This window comes from Rhea americana, unplaced genomic scaffold (genome assembly GCF_003343005.1).
Source record: "Rhea americana isolate MKP2758 unplaced genomic scaffold, rheAme1 scaffold_594, whole genome shotgun sequence".
NCBI classification, from domain to species: Eukaryota; Metazoa; Chordata; class Aves; order Rheiformes; family Rheidae; genus Rhea; species Rhea americana.
Genome location: NW_028186750.1, coordinates 32340 through 47912, shown reverse-complemented (window position 1 = coordinate 47912; position 15573 = coordinate 32340). Strand labels below are relative to the sequence as shown.

General features: G+C 55.5%; 2 protein-coding genes across 5 annotated transcripts in view; one reads left to right on the top strand and one right to left on the bottom strand.

Annotated features, from left to right (window-relative positions):
- Positions 1 to 7077, top strand: part of CREB3L3 (cAMP responsive element binding protein 3 like 3) — an 11553-nt gene extending 4476 nt beyond the window's left edge. The window contains exons 1-10 of one of the 2 annotated variants that reach the window (XM_085319520.1): positions 2063 to 2113; positions 3648 to 3772; positions 3919 to 4174; positions 4518 to 4633; positions 5020 to 5151; positions 5271 to 5377; positions 5597 to 5665; positions 5824 to 5908; positions 6428 to 6524; positions 6599 to 7077. In XM_085319520.1, coding sequence (XP_085175646.1) covers positions 3650 to 3772; positions 3919 to 4174; positions 4518 to 4633; positions 5020 to 5151; positions 5271 to 5377; positions 5597 to 5665; positions 5824 to 5908; positions 6428 to 6524; positions 6599 to 6927 — 1314 coding nt within the window. In that variant the 5' untranslated portion in view covers positions 2063 to 2113; positions 3648 to 3649 and the 3' untranslated portion in view covers positions 6928 to 7077. Of the gene's footprint in view, positions 1 to 2062; positions 2114 to 3647; positions 3773 to 3918; positions 4175 to 4517; positions 4634 to 5019; positions 5152 to 5270; positions 5378 to 5596; positions 5666 to 5823; positions 5909 to 6427; positions 6525 to 6598 lie in introns of those variants that run through there. The other variant, XM_085319521.1, reaches the window with a different exon arrangement.
- A 969-nt stretch (positions 7078 to 8046) lies between these two features.
- Positions 8047 to 15573, bottom strand: part of SIRT6 (sirtuin 6) — an 8557-nt gene continuing 1030 nt past the window's right edge. Inside the window, exons 2-8 of one of the 3 annotated variants that reach the window (XM_085319512.1) lie at positions 14373 to 14500; positions 13809 to 13991; positions 11267 to 11326; positions 10569 to 10664; positions 9520 to 9600; positions 9051 to 9174; positions 8047 to 8506 (exon numbers count right to left, since the gene is read on the bottom strand). In XM_085319512.1, coding sequence (XP_085175638.1) covers positions 8174 to 8506; positions 9051 to 9174; positions 9520 to 9600; positions 10569 to 10664; positions 11267 to 11326; positions 13809 to 13991; positions 14373 to 14500 — 1005 coding nt within the window. In that variant the 3' untranslated portion in view covers positions 8047 to 8173. The remainder of the gene's footprint in view (positions 8507 to 9050; positions 9175 to 9519; positions 9601 to 10568; positions 10665 to 11266; positions 11327 to 13808; positions 13992 to 14372; positions 14501 to 15573) is intronic. The other 2 variants (XM_085319514.1, XM_085319513.1) reach the window with 2 other exon arrangements.

Genomic DNA, 15573 nt, shown 5'->3' with positions numbered 1-15573 from the left:
AGGAACATTAATCAGGCATTTAGTCATTAACAACCCCAACAAGCAGCAGGCCTTGCAGCCCGGTGTCTGAGGCACCGTGGGCTGCGCGGTGCCCCCGTTCCCTGCACTTTCTGCCGCACCATTTATCGCTCTCCCCAGCCCTGCGCGCGCCAAGCCCTGCGCTCTGAGCAAAGGCCGAGGGTAACGTTCAAGGGCCTTAACGAAGTGCGGTGATTAGCAGCTGCGGCTCCGTGGATGGTCTCGCCCTTGCGCCACCTGCCATGGAGGAGCTGTCTGGCATTGCCTGGCTGCAGCCCCAGGAGGCCAAAGAGGGGCTGGTGGTGGATATACGGCTGTTGGGTGGTGCTAGGGCCAGGATGCTGGTGGCTCTGGGGTGAGTCGCGCGCCCTTTGCTCGGGTGCCAGGGGGTTCCAGTCTCCAGCAGCAGGGCAATAAATGCTGGTGGCGGGGCCAGGAGTGGTTGTGTCACCACCAGAGCGGGTAGGCGGAGAAGCAAAGCTGCAGCCTTGTGCCCGGCCCGGCTCCCAGCACCCTTCCCAGCACCACCGGTCCCCCATTTCACCCAGCTCTTCTCCCTCCTTACTGAGGGCAAAGTCCCTCGACTTGGTGCCCACTGCATGCACCTCTGCCCTGGGCTTCCAGGACCTGCTGCAATGCCCCAATCCCAGAGACAGGCATGGGGACGAGCTGTCTCTCCCCTGCCGTCTCAGAACACTTCTCACTTGGAGGTCCCCCCTGCGGCTGAGCTGGCGCCAGGCACCCAACTGGATTGGGCCACTGTGCCTAATCAGAAGGCGTCATGCAGCAAGATAACGGCCGCAGGCAGCAAGCGGGCGCCGGGCCTGCGGCCTTGTCCTCGCTGCCCTGCTTGCCGCGTCTCGGTCACATGCTTTCTTACTCACTGGGGCTCCCGGCTCACCGCTGGGCCTCCATACAGGGAGCTGCGAGAGGCCAAACCCTTCCCTTCCCTGGCAAATCATTCCCTACCCTGCCAAATTCTTCCCTTTGCACTGCGGCCCAACTGCGCTGCCTGGCCTGATTCAGGCCATGGCTCTCCCTTCCCCAAGGGTGCCTCTCCCCATGGAGAGGGATCTTGGGGGTGGAGGGGAGGTTTGTTGGCCAGCAGAGAGCAGGATTAGGTCGTGAGTCTTCTTAACACCTGGCCTAGCAAGGGAATGGGGGAGCCCTGCAGCCTGAAGGAGCTCTAGTGGCTTCTAAGCATGGTCTGGAGGCCAGGAGGACGCAGTCTGGGTGAGGAAGGAGGATGCCCAGGACCACATAAATATGTGCCATGATATTAAAACTCTAAAGCAGGGCTATCTAAGTGCGGTTGCCACCTCAGGGCATCAGGCATGTGTTTTTTTCCCACTCCGCTGGAGTTTGGATTCAAGGCGTAGAGGTTGGCGCAGCTGATGTGCTTCTGGGCTGACACCCTCACCAGAGGGAAAGGGGAGAAAACAGTGGCCAACAAGCTCCAACCCTTCGCGAGAAAACTGAGGCACAGAGGGCAGGGGCTAGGCCTTATGGGATGGCAGTGCTGGGGGTGGGCAACAGCATACAGACATCTAGGCCAGCTGCCCTTGCCCTCGCCCCGGGGACCAGAAAGGGCCAATGTTTGGTGTGGAATATGAGATAAGTAGCGGAGTCTGAGTTAATGCCTTCCCCGGATGTTGTTTTCAACACCTATAAAATGTGATTAATGCTGATACGCTGGTCTAAAAAAGGGAAATCGGCCACAAAATGGGTGAAAGTTCATGGGCAGCCGCAGCAGCCAGGACTTTGCCCCATCAGCCCTGGGCCCTCCTGCCCCCCCCTTATCAGAGGAAGACAAAAACATTTAGCTAATGAGTTACGGAGCGGCATGRGTCCTTCCCTGCAGCCCAGCCATCACTCAGCGCCGATCCCCAATCAGGGCCCAGGCGATTTTGCAATCCTTGATGCTATTTCTGTGTGGTTGGAGTTTAAACTTTGCCACTTGGATCAGGGCATCGTGGAGGAGGAGGAGGAGGAGGCTGGCTTCGGCATCCGCCCTGTTCCCTCTGTGTGCTGAAAGGGTTTGAAGGACGAGACGAAGCCACGGACCTTGCTCTGCTAGGACTGGGATCTAGCGCAGGTAGGTCCTGGCTGCCAGCACCCACTACTGGGCACTCGAGCCCCTCTGTCAGGATGGGGCCAGTGGGGCTTGCCAGCAGGACAGAGCAAGAGAGACAGGGAATGATGAAACCCAACCTGGTGGTGGCTGGCCAAACATTATGTCCCTAAACTAGGCATTAAGGGCTCTTGGGTGGGTGGTTGATAGGCTGGGAGGGTCAGAGGGGTGGTGGGTCGAGTAGTTGGGTGGTGATTTGATGATCAGTTGGGTGACTGGTGGCAGTCAGTTGGTCGGTTAGTCAGTTGGTCAGTCAGTTGGTCAACAAGTTGGTTGATTGGTCAGTTGGTTAGTCAGTCAGTCAGTCAATCGTTTGTCCAGCTGGTTGGCCGCTTGGTCTGTTGGTTGCTCGGTTGATTAGTCAGTTGGTTGATTTGGCTGGTTGAATGGCTGAGTGGTTGGTCAACCAGCTGGCCAGTCGGTCTGTTTGCCAACTGGTTGGCTGATTGGCTAGTTGCTCAACTGGTTGGTCAGCCAGTGAGTTGATCAGCTGTTTGGTCACTTAGTCCATTGGCCAGCTGGTTGAGTCTAGGGTATCAAACGGTTTCTGATAACTGGCATGCTCTTGATAGACCAGGGCTGAGCCCCYTCCGTGGGGCCAGCCAACAGCAGCAGTCCCACCCCCACCCCCTTAGCCATCCAAAATGATTAACCTGATCTTTCCAAGCACCTGAGCATGTCGTGTGTGGTGGATGGGTCTGCTGAGGAAGCTGAGTGGGTGTCCAGACCTGGGTGCTCCTCATCTTCCTGCACTGGGGAGATCCAAGGAGAGTGTGCCCGTGGGGAGGGTCAGCCTTGGCCTCACAGTTCTTTTAAGGGAAAAAATACAGTAATTGGGACTTTTCACACACTGGAAAGGGGCAGAGGGGAGAACCCAGCCTCAGCAGAGCCACCCCTGGCTTCCTGAGTCTGTGCACGCACATAGCCTGCACATGTGCGCAGTCACATGTGTGCTCTGCTTACCAAACATGCATGTGCGGAGACCCGGGCTTGCCCAGACGTGCTCACAAAAGCACAAATACAAGGGCTGGCACATGAGTATGTGTGTCCAGATATGCACGCACACACAGCTGCATGGCCATGTGCATACCCACGTGTTCACGCATGTCCACATGGTCATGCGCTTGCATATATGCACAAATGCACATGTCCACATGCACACACACACACACACATGTCAGCATGGTTATGCGTATGCACGGACACCTACATGCACATCCACATGGTCCTCCACATGTGTCTACAATCATAACTATGCACACACGTGGAAGACCCCATAGTCTCCCCATAGTCTCACACACGTCCCTTGTACCAGCCCTGTGCCCTCCCCATGATTCGGGTTGTCTTCGGGCACCCTAGCCCTGGAGCCATGTGATTTTGGGGGTGTGGCTGGGCCCCAAGGGCAGAGGCCAGCAGTGACCACGGGGCTGGGGGACAACAACCCTGCAGGGGAAATGGGCCCAGTGGCCCAAGCTAGTCTGACCCTGCTGCCTCTCAGCCATGGCCTCCGGCATGGGTGGCCTCAACAGCCTCGACCTACTGGACCTCCTCTTCGATCGTGAGGATGGGATTCTCCACGGCATGGAGCTGCGGATGCCCATGGGCTCCTGGCAAGGAGACATGGTGAGTCCTGCTGCACCCTGCCTCACATGAGAGCCAGCGGCACCCGTGCTTGCATGAGAGCTGGGGAGGTGCACGGGGCCAGCCTGGCAGGGCAGCTCCTTGTGGGGATGGGCTCCCCATGGTGATGGGTGCTCCTGTCCCTGCAGCGTACCCAGGACAGCGACGACTTCCTTAGCTCCATCCTGGGCTCTGGGGACTCGGCATCGGATTCTCCCAGCTGGTCACCAGCTGCCAGCGACAGTGGGGTCTCTGAGGACCCCCCCTCTGACCAGCTCGACAGCCCCCTGGGGTGCTGCGACGGAGGGCCTGGCGAGGTCCCCTACCCCTATCCTGACCCCTGCCAGCCCCTGCCACTGCTGGAGGTGTCCGGGGCCCCACGCCCTGAGGTCTCCATTGACCTAGGTGAGCTGTGGGGAGAGACCAGTCTAGTGACTGGGGGGCACTGGGGTGGACTCTGGCACTGAGGTGGACTGTGGGCACTGGGGGAGCTGAGGGGACAGGGGAGCTGAGGACACTCAAGAGTACTAGGGTAGGTGGGGTAGCTGAAGAACTAGAGGGTACTGAGGAGACTGGGGAGAACTGTCAGGTGTGAGCTACTGGGGAAAGCTGAGGAACTGTGAGGAATGGGGCAGACTGGGGTTAATGAAGGAGGACTAGAGGAGCTGGCCAGGGGTCCTGCAGCAGAGACGGGGTGGGGGGCACAAGACACAGTGCTGCTGATGGCATCCACTCTTCCCTTGCTCAGACATGTGGCACCCTGGCTATTTCCTGGAGGAGAGCCAGAACCCACCCATGCCCCCTGTGCCCACATCCTGCACCCTCACCGTCAAGGACCTGCTGCTCTCAGGCAACTCTGATCCTGTGAGTCTCTGTCCCTGTGTTCCCATCTCTGGCCTTCCCTGAACAATGGTCCCATCCTCATCCCTGTCCTTATCCCTGTCCCTGCTTGACCATGATCCCATCCCCATCCTTGTTCCCACCCTATCCCTTCCCAAACCACAGTCCCATCCCCATCCCTGTCCTTGTTCCCTGCTTGACCATGATCCTATCTTCATCCCTGAACCGTAGTCTAATCTCCATCCCTATCCCAATCCCTGTCCTTGTCCCTGTCCCCTCCTGGACCATGGTCCCATCCCTAACCGCAGCTTCACTGCTGCTTCTGGCGCCTTGATGACCCTTGTGGTCCCTCAGAGTGAGTGTAGGGTGACCCCACAGCCCAGGGACATCACCTGTCTGTGGCCCCACAGCAGCTGCCAGTTTCCAGTTCTCTGCTGCGGCAGAGCCAGGGGCAGTGCCAGGAGCTGGTGCTGACGGAGGATGAGAAGAAGCTGCTGGCAAAGGAGGGGGTGTCCCTGCCCACGCAGCTGCCCCTCACCAAGGTGGGTCCCACAGCAGCCAGGCGCAGGGTGCCAGCACCACCGCCACTGGGCTCCCCTGTGTCACTGGTGCCAGTGGGCTCAGGGTGCCCCTTGGCCACCCTGACCCCCATCTCTCCCAGTACGAGGAGCGGGTTCTGAAGAAGATCCGGAGGAAGATCCGGAACAAGCAGTCAGCTCAAGAGAGCCGCAAGAAGAAGAAGGAGTATATTGATGGGCTGGAGAGCCGGTATGGCCCCCCAAATCCCCAAACACACCCTGTTCCTGGGATAGCTACACCTCAATCTCTCAGTCTTGCATCCACATCCTACTGCATGCATCCCCGGGTGCACCTGGCCTGGGGTGCCCAGCTGGCAGCAGTGCCCCAAGCTGGGTGGTGCTGGGTGGTGCTGGGTGCTGGGGTTGGGGCCATCCCCCCTTATTGCGTTCCCCTCTCCCTGTCCCTCAGGATGTCGGCATGCACAGCCCAGAACCAGGAGCTGCAGAGGAAGGTCCTGCATCTGGAGAAGCAGAACTCGTAGGTGCCCCAATGGGGACAAGAGAGGCATGACAGGGACATGAGGACAAGGATAGGCTTGTCCTCCTGGACAAGCTCTGCCTGGGACAGGAGGGGCTTGGAAGAGGGTCCCAGCCGAGCTGGACCTCAGGGTGCTAATGGAGTCTCCATGTCCCTAGGTCCCTCCTGGAGCAGCTGAAGAAGCTCCAGGCCCTTGTGGTGCAGTCGACCAACAAGGCAGCACAGACAGGCACCTGCATTGTGGTGCGTTTATCCCTCACTTCCTCAGCCATGGACCTCCAAATTCCTCAGCCTCAACTCCCCCAGGTTCCCCTTAGGTCCCAACCCCCTCTCTGTGGCCACTCTGCTTGGAGGGAGGGAAGGAGGAAGGGAAGGAGGGGATAGGAGATGTGTGGGCAGCAGTGTGCATGGAGGGAGGGAGAGGTAGATAAAGGCATGTAAGTACAGATGGATGGAAGAAAGGATGAAGGTGTGATAGGAGGGAGGGATAGGTGCTCCAAGGATGAATGGGTGAATGGAAAAAGGGGTAGGGGGTGTAATAGGATGGAGGAATAGAGGTACATAAGCATGGATGGATGAAAGAGGGATGGAGATGTGCTAGGCTGAAGGCGCATGAAGATAGATGGACAGAGGAAAGGATGTATGGAGGTATGCTGGTGGAGGCACGTGAGCAGGGAGGATGCAATCTCGGCTCTGCTGCAAGCTATGTCCCAGAGTCTAATCCCCCCCCCTCCACACGGTGACATCCCCTTCTGTTCCCAGGTCCTGCTGCTCTCCTTCGCACTCATTGTCTTCCCCTCCATCAGCCCATTTGCCTCCAGCAAGGCCGAACCAGACAGCGATTTCGGGCCAGTGCGAGGTGAGGAAGGCCAGAAGGGTGATGGGTGAGCATACGGGGTGCCAGAATGGGCCCTGACCCTACTTTGTGCACAGTTTTCTCCAGGTCCCTGCACAATGCAGCAGCCTCACGTGTGGCTTATGCACAGCCCCAGCCTGGAGATGAGAAGCCTACAGAGCCACTGTGGCCTGAGCACCCAGGTGAAGCACCTGAAACCCTGCACAAAGTCTTTAGCAGCCACATGTTTGCCCCACGCCTGGACAGAGCCTCTCCCCGCAATGGCACACAGCCGCTTGTCCCAGCAGTGCTGAGCCACAGCGATGGGGATGRCATCATGCCGGAGGATGGTGTTGCACCATCACTTGCCTGGACCAAGGACAGCCACGGTGGGCCAAAAGTGCTTGAGCCAGCTGAGGAGCTTTAAGCAGCACCTAGGACTGCGGGGGATGCAGTGGGGTGGCTCAGCACCCCATCCCCTATGGGACAGGCCCTCCGGGTGGCCCCACTAGCATCCCCCCTCCAGGCATGGGCAGAGGCTGGACCCACTTGGCTTTGCTTGTGTCTGTGAACTGGGAAAGGGCAACTGGTTCCCACTGGCCTTACTGGGAGGGAAGAGGTTACTCTCATCTCCACAGGCAGCAGGAGGTGTAGGGAGACACTAGGTCCCCCAGGATGGGGACAAGGGAACTCAAGGGGCCCTGGACTGGTTGGTCATTTATGTTGCAAGTTGTTTGTTTTGTTCTTTTTTTAAGCTTCATTTTCGTCTCTAAATAAAAGCATTTTGGAAAAAAACAAAACAAAACACTGCTTTAGCTGAGTATAGGGTGAGCAATGGAAGAAATCAAGGGCCAGGGCCCCCTTCTGCCCAGAGGCGAGCAGGGAACACTGCCAGAGGCCCAGGGGAGGGGAAGAGCAGGGGGACCATCTCACAGCTCTCAGCGCTGGGCCAGGATCTGGAGAAAGCCCTTCATTAAGCCATTTGACTCTCTGGGATGATGATGGAGGTCTGGCCACACCAGAGTCTCTCCCTTGGTATTTCTCAAACCCAAGTTCAAGAGCTAGAAAAAGGAAAGAAGGGATAGATGACGCAGGAGGACGGTTACTTTCATCCAGAATAAGGCAGGGCAAGGAATTAGTTCTCAAGTGTGGACACCAGCCTCCGCTGCATCTGGAAGTGTTCAAGCCCTGCGTCCAACCCAAGGTAGGAATGCGCTCCAAAGCCCCCAAGAAAGGGGGAGGAACAAACCTTTACGAGCCTGAGGCTCAAAGAAGAGCTACAAGGCCAGACTGGTGCAGAGCACAGCGGATGCAGGGAATCCCTCAGATCTATGCTCCTGCAGGCCATGTCTCACTCTGTGCTTGAACAAATCTTGTACTGCTTCAGGTTCGGGTCCTGCCCTGGCAGCCTCAGCTCTCTAGCCCCTCAGAGGCTCCAGGGCACAGCTGGGCCCTACTGCCATCTCTTTGTAGAGAAGGAATAGGGTCCTGCTCAGCTCATTTTAAGCAGGGCATGGATCACCCTTACCAGGATGGCACATGCAGCTGCAGACACGCACAATTCAAGTGTATTCAGTATTTACATAAAAAATGGGACAATATATAAGGGTATAAAAAAGTTGGTAGGAAAAGTGGCACAAGCTAGTGTCTAGAGAGCCAGGAAACAGTCTGGGTCAGGTGAGCAGAGACTCCACCTTCATCTTCTTTGCCATTGTTGGCCCTGTGTCTGGGCTGGGACGCTCCTTCAGGCTGTCACAGTCCTCTGCAAACGTGGTCACAAGGTCAGGGTGTACTCCAGCCGTGCCGTTGTGCTGGGAGACGGGCTCCTCTTTGAGCAGCCCCCGAGCCCCAAGGTTGAATTTGAAGAGCTGTTCGGGTTTGACGAGTTCAGCACTCTCCACCACCACCGGCCCCGTCCACTCTGGCACCTCCAGCCCCAGGTGCTTCATCAGCTTTGTCATGACATCATCAACGTAGGCGTGGATGCGCAGGTCGGCCTGTCTGTCCTGGGGCAAGCAAGGGCAAGAGTGGCATTAGGGGACAAATGTCTGCTCCTGGAGAGCAYCTGGGGACATCGAGTCCAGGACTCCCGTCCCTGAGATGTCATCTCTAGAGGAATATGAGCCAAGACCCTGACACCACGGGACTGTCTGGCACCACTCYTCGACTACACTTCAGGCAGACAGGGCTTTAAACACAGCCCAGAAGACACCGGGGACACCGGTGCAGAGCTGGGCAAACAGGCCCACATCAGAGTCAGATAGGGTAGGGGATACAGAGGATACACCAAGCTTTGGGGCTGTTTTTTATTCCACTTTTAAAATTTACCTTCCATTTCTAGCACAGTTGCAAGTTTAATCCCTGCAACTACAGAAGTCCAACCCATTCGCTTGCTAAGTGAGGTCCCTCTCTTCCAGGTGGTTGCTCCAGTGGGGGCGAGGTGCAATGACCGACTCRCACCAGGGCTGAAGCAAGTAAAGCAAGGGGAAAGGGGCAGAACAGAGCAAACAGCTGCAAGTGCAGCAGGCTGGCCAGGATGCCCTCACTCACGTGCTTGGTTGCCTGTAGGTTAACTATCACCAACTTCCCTCCTCTCTTCTTTGTGATCAGCGGAAGGTTGCCACTAGGTTTGATCTGCAGAGATGTCCCCAGCGTGATGGAGAGATCAGCTTTCCTACAAAGAGAAGACAAAATATGCAGGGCAGAGAAAAAAAACATGGCTGTTTCCAGGCTGTTTATCTCACCCTGCCCTAGCCTGAACCCTACAAGCTTCTCAGCCAGTAAAGCAAAGCCATGGCCAGAATTTGTAGCAGTTTTTCTGGGGTACAGCCCCAAACTGCTTCCTATCAGAGCCGTAAGGCACAAAATATGCTGAACCAGGCAGGGGCAGCACGAGGGCCACTGTGGTCCTGGCGGAGGGCAGGGAGCATGGGCAGCCTTCCAGGAGCATCTGCAAGCTGCAGGAGTCAGCAGCTGCTCCTGTGCTGCCACAACGATCATAAGGGCCCAAACCCAGTACCTGCAGGCTTCATCCGCCAATGTGAGGTCGCGCTCAGGCAGGGAATCTTCCCAGTCCAAAATGGTGTCTCTTAACTTCCCTCTAGAAAACACACAGACCAGTTACCCCTGCCAGGTGGGAACAGGCAGCAGAGCTGCTCTGGGAGGGACAGCTCCAGCAGCCCAGACCCTTATCGCACCCTCCTTGGCCCAGTACTGCAGAGGGACAAGAGTGAGCTAGTCCAGCCACAGGTCCTGGCAATAACAATCCCACAGACGAGGGAAATGCAGAATCCACCTGCAAGAGGCATTTTGTGGCTGGTGCCATAATGCCACCAGAAGTCACCAAAGCCCCAGCTGTTTTACTGGCTGAATTCAGAGACAGGGTGTGTCCCTAACTACCCAACAGCAGAGGTGGGTCGGCACAGCTCTGCCCCACAGCCTGTGTCCCTGGCTCTGCCACACTGACACTGCAGCCAGCCTGGATGCAGAGAGAGAAGGAAAACCACCTGAGCTGAGCCCCTGTCCTGATCAGCCYGGGTGCAGAAGCATGCAAGGGGCACACAGAGTGCGGCTAGATGCCAGATCATGCTAGACACGGCCATCTTTGGAGCAGCAGAGCTGGAAATACTATCTACATTTCCCTACTGAAGGTAAGTGACAGCAGGGCAGAGTAGTGGCTGTATCCTGCTGCAGGGGAAGGGGCGTCTAAGGTTGTAATCCTACAGCAGAGCATTCTCCAGCATGAGGACATGCTCAGGCATTAAAAAGGCAAGATGCCCAAGAGGAGGCTGCGCGACTAGTAGTTGAGACTACTTAGACTCAGGCACTAGCCTCCTACCTSGGCCTTCGAAGATCTCCCTTACAGCTGCTGCTTATTCACCTGAACTGGAGGGACTGTGGGACCAACCCTGCAAAGTGAAGTCTGAGCACCAGAATCACTTGCTCCTCCCTGCCTGGGTGCTCAGCCTGCAGCCAGGCACTGCAGGCCTGCTGGGCCACCAGAGCATGTCCCCAGGGGAACCTCTGGCCAGCAGACCCCCTTGCGAAACCGCCCCAGTGGAGACATACCTGCAGGCCCGCAGCCCTCGGGCTTTGGTGACGCTGCACAACCTGCCCGTCAGCTTCAGCCCCATGCTGCCCACGACCGCGTCCCGCACGTACTGCCTGTGCGCACAAGAGAGTCGATGCCATTCAGGCCAAAGATACAGAGTGGTTCACGGCAGCCACACGTGGTGAGGTGGCACAGCTGTGAAACAGCCTTGCCTGGTACAGCTCACACCGTGAACACCCCGGACTAGGCAGAACAGGCAATGACTCAGAACCACTAAGGATGAGAGTTTGATCTCTCAGTCCTGCGCCGATTTGGACCTTCATTTCTACCTATGGCAACTTCCCAATTAGGGAGCTCTGACCAACAATTCCAGAGCTACAAAGGTCTGCTACAAAACAGGAAAAACCTAGCTTGTAGCAACCTCCTCCTCTATCAGGTGCCCTCCTGCAGGCAGCCCTGTTGGCGGCCTCACCACGACAAGCAAGATTTGAGAAGTGTCCCCCAGGCAATGGAGATCTCCCCAAATGCTCATTTCCCCCTACCTGATGGGGTTTAGGATTCAGACAGGCCAGACCTGTCAGTGACCATCCCCCTCCCCACCCCTGTACTCCGCATTACAGCCCTGCCAGATGGACATCCCTGCGGCATAGGCAGGTCTCCAGCCTTCCCTGGGGAGAGCAGCGAAGCCCCCGCCCCAGGCTTAGGGCTCACGTACTTGCCACATTTCATGCACTCCTCCACAAACATATTCCCGTGCAGCTCGGCCAACTTGTCCCTGTGGAAGAAATGACAAAGGTAAGCCAGGGAAGGGGGGGGAGCTGGAAATGCCAGGGGAAGCTGCCTAAACCCTTCTCCTCTGGGGCTGTGGGGAACATCAGTGTCTGCACCTCAAGGGCCTCCCCAGTTGCCAGCTCTGCTGGACTACAATGCCAGGAGATGCAAGGTGGCTGGGATCCTGCACTGAGGGAAAACACACTACTTTAACCCACTTGCTAATGGAATCTTCAAATTAGTGGAATTTATCTCCCTCCTTTCCAGATACAAAACACCTTGACATAGCAAAGGTGAGACTCAGAAAACGACCCAGGGCCCAGCAGGCCCTTGAGGAGAGGCCATCTGCATACAGCTTCATTTCTACCATGAGAGGCACTATGCTACAACCACGATCTGGATSAACGGGAGGGACAGCATATTCTGGCTTTCTCACTTTAAATGCTTCCAGCCACAGCACCAGGTCTATTCTGACTGTTCTGTTCTGTTCTGACTCCAGGCTCAAGTCTTGTTCACGTCCAGTAATAACCTGGGCTTTTGCTTTCCCCAGCACACAATATTTCTCTCTCTGTTCTTGCGTGGTTCTAGTCCTTGGCCATTTACTCAATCCACCAGCTTGGCAAGAGCAGTTGTCATCCACGAGAGCTGCCAAGCACCTTCACTGCTCTCATGAGATCCAGCCCTTCCAGTAGGGCCCTTTACTATAGAAAGGACACTGCTTGTTTTGACTAAAACTCCTCTCATGCTCAGCACCAGCCTCAAAGTGCTGAAGCTAGCAGAAAACAAGGCCGTGCTTTTCTTGTGAGTCCCAGGATGACCAAGAACCTCCTCCAGGGTGAATGGAGACAGGACTGACTTGATTTCCACAACACTGAACCACTTTGACCCCATTTCAGCAGCAATTACTTAAGTACATGCTTTGTTTGGGCAGAAGAGCTTGTGCTAAACCAGAGTGCAAGCCTAGTGGTACTAGGCTGATGGGGGCACAGTTCAGTTCTGGTCTCATTATTTTTTCCTATTCTTTGTATTATGGTTGTTCAATTTCAAAAGGCAAGCGTGGTGTTAGGAGCAGGAAGCATAACTCGGGGCTAAAGAACAATGAAAAACATCTCCTTGAGGCAGCTCTGTGCTTGGCCAGCGCTGGCTGAAGTCACCTGTGAGATGAGTCTTCTCCAAGGTCTCATTCATACTCCTCATTCTCATCTGAACTCCCTTCGTTTCATTTTCTTACTTGAATTGAGCTGCTCTCTCCCCTTCCCTTYCAGGTAGCTCCAAGCAGTTTGGCTCACAAGACAATCACTCACTGGTCTGAAGTGCTGGAAATGGGTTTTACTGTGGGCTGAAGTTTCTTGAAGGGAGAAGAGTCTGTTACAGCTGGTGCTAATGGAAAAGTGGGTTCCTCTGAGGACATCTTTGAAATGGCTGCTGTGCAGCTAAATGCACTTCAGTCTCCACCCACGCAGGAAGCAGAGATCTCGTACCCTTGGCTCCTGCACGTCACAGCTCCCAGCAGTGGGAACRCCACTGTGCTGGATCCCTGACCCCACCGCAGCTGGTGAGGAAACTGGAGACCACGGCTGGTAAGTCAGATCAGTTTTAACTGGGGGAATCTCTTTGCCCTGCCGTCCTTCCCAAGGAATCTGGCAAACTTATTTAGAGACAAAATACCTTTTAAGGCTATCTTGGACCCAGGCAGGGCTGCATCACTGGGGAAGCACTGCCTTTAATAATTTTCTCTCAAGAAACTCAGTTTAAAATAGCACAAAAGGCAGTACTGGTAGAACAGGGAGATAGAAGTCTCTGTGAGCAGCTGGAGCAGTTTCAGATGCTCCTGTCTGCTTTCCTGTGCATTCACCCTCATCTTGATGGGTGCTGCTGCCAGGGAGCAGAGGCAGTGGAGAGGATCTTGTGTCTAGACTGCAGCCCTGAGGCCTGCCTCTGTCCTTCGCTGCCAGAAGTACATGCCCTACGTGAAGCTGATATTCCCCTCCGCAGTGGGACAGGCTACGATCCCCAGGCAGCTGTGTAATGCATCTTGGCTGCTCAGTCAGCTGCTGCAGCTCAGCTGACAGGCAGTAAGATGCTACAGCACTGTCTGCCTGTTCTGCTTGTGAGCACCCTTGGTGCCTGGCTGGGTGAACTTCTAAAGAGCATCACCTGAGACTGATTTCATTTCATTAACCCTCCAGTTTACTGCTATAACCCCTCTTCTCTGAATTCTGTTTTACATCCCCTTCACCCATCAATGCATTCCAGTTTYCCCTCTCTGTATCAGTGGGCAGACAGCTTCTAAGCCACATATTTCTTGGAAGCAAGGCATTCAAGCCCCAACATCAAGAGAAAATTAGCTGGCTCATTTTGTTAGGGGCATTGGCAAGCATTTGCCTGCATAACCACGCTAATCAAGTAGCAAGAGCAGCCATGCAACCATGGCTGGTGCTGGGACAGGCACAGAGGACCCAGACGCAGGGTGGGAGAAGCAGTACCGTGGGAATCCTGAACGGACATGAAGGCCGTCCACGTTCTGGCTGACCAGGAACTTCAGGATGCCGACTCTCTGCAGCCCCAGCAGCGCCATGTGAGTCTTGGAGGGCTTAGCATTCTCAAAGGTGGTGTCGAATTTGGGAGAGAGCCCCTTCTCCTCCATAGTCCAGACACCATTCGGCCCCCTGTGGTAGAGGGGACAGAAATGTTATGATCACAGAATCTAAGAAGATGCTTGTAAAATGCATCACGAGCTCTATCAACATAGCAAGCGCAAGACTGTGCTAAATGAAAGTCACCCGTTACCAGAGATTTCCGTCCTTGATGCAAGAAGAACACACACAGGGCTTCTGCGGGTACAGCTTAATGTCAAACAGCAACTTGCAAGAGCAAAAGGGTAGTTTCTCCTAGGTGATGGCTGGATGCAGGACCAGGTCCTGCTGCAGGTAGGACGGGATGGCAGGGAGTACAGTCTAGAGCTTTATGAGAAGTGCAAAGGCCCAGGAAAAGGTGCTACTCCTTCCACCTCTCACCTGCTGTTCCGCTCCCCTTCTCACTGTCCTTACCTGAAGTCGGGAATCCCCGAGGCAGTACTGATTCCAGCCCCCGTGTGAAAAACCACGTTTGAGGAACTCCTTATCAAGTCTGCCAGTTCACGTACCTTCCTCTCCAGCTCCTCTGGAGGGTCAAAAATCTGGGAAAAAAAAACAAAACAAACAAACAAAAAAAAAAACACTGGGGGGGAATGGAGGTGCTACACATCCGCCCAGCAGACATACAGACCCAATAAACTATTCTTTCTTATTCACAATGAAAACTGTAGGTGGGAAACAAGATTTCACATTGCTTAATGATAAAAGCATTTGACTGGAGAGAAACAGCATTGTATAAAGTCCCTACACAGCACAGGGGCTTAAAACACCTTATTCAGAAGGGGGAGTTTATTGCTCTTGCCAATGGGTACCTGATACCCAGAGAAGCATCTTGGCTCAAGGGCACTGTGGAGCAGCAGATGAAGGGAGTGACCCTGAGGCCAGCCTAGATGCTCTGATCCTCAGCACCGTTCCTTGGCAGAGCCATGGGCTCCGCAGRCAGGACTGGGCTCAGGGCCACGAGCCACAGGGGAAGAAAAGGGAGGCCACAGAGCTGGAAGAGCTAGAGCTGCTGTAGCAGTGGGATCATCCTGCTTTCTAGCATGGGCAACAGTTAAGGACACTGAATTTCATTCCTACAAGATGCTCGTCCAACCTGGTCTGCTGAGGACATGTGCTGAGAAGGACTAGTCCCTACATGTCCCATTCCTGTGCTCCAAGGCAGGCTCAGGATAGGTCTCTGTGCATTCCTGTTCCCACAGAGTTTCTTGGGTATTGCTGTGCCCTGCTGGGGCACAAGGTTAGGATTCCCCCAGCAGCATCTAGGATGGGCCCCTCAGCAGCAACAGCCTGCTCTGAAAAAGGGGGGACCCAAGAGGGCACCAGAGCTTGGGTCCCTGCTGGGGGACACAAAGGGCTGATCATAGACCTGGTTTGGGAGTAGGGAAAGGCACAAGGGCAGGGCTGTGGGACTGGGGGAGTCCCTGCTGACATGGGGAGGGGGCAGGGAGAAACACAAATTGGGGCCCTACTGGGTGTGTGTGGGGAGAGTACATGAGATGAGGCACAATCCCTGCTAGGGGACACAAAGGGTGGCCATAGGGCTTGTGGGGGGCAGACATGAAGGAGAGCCACAGGGCTGGGCCTGTGGGCAAAAAGGGGGTCCATGGGGCTG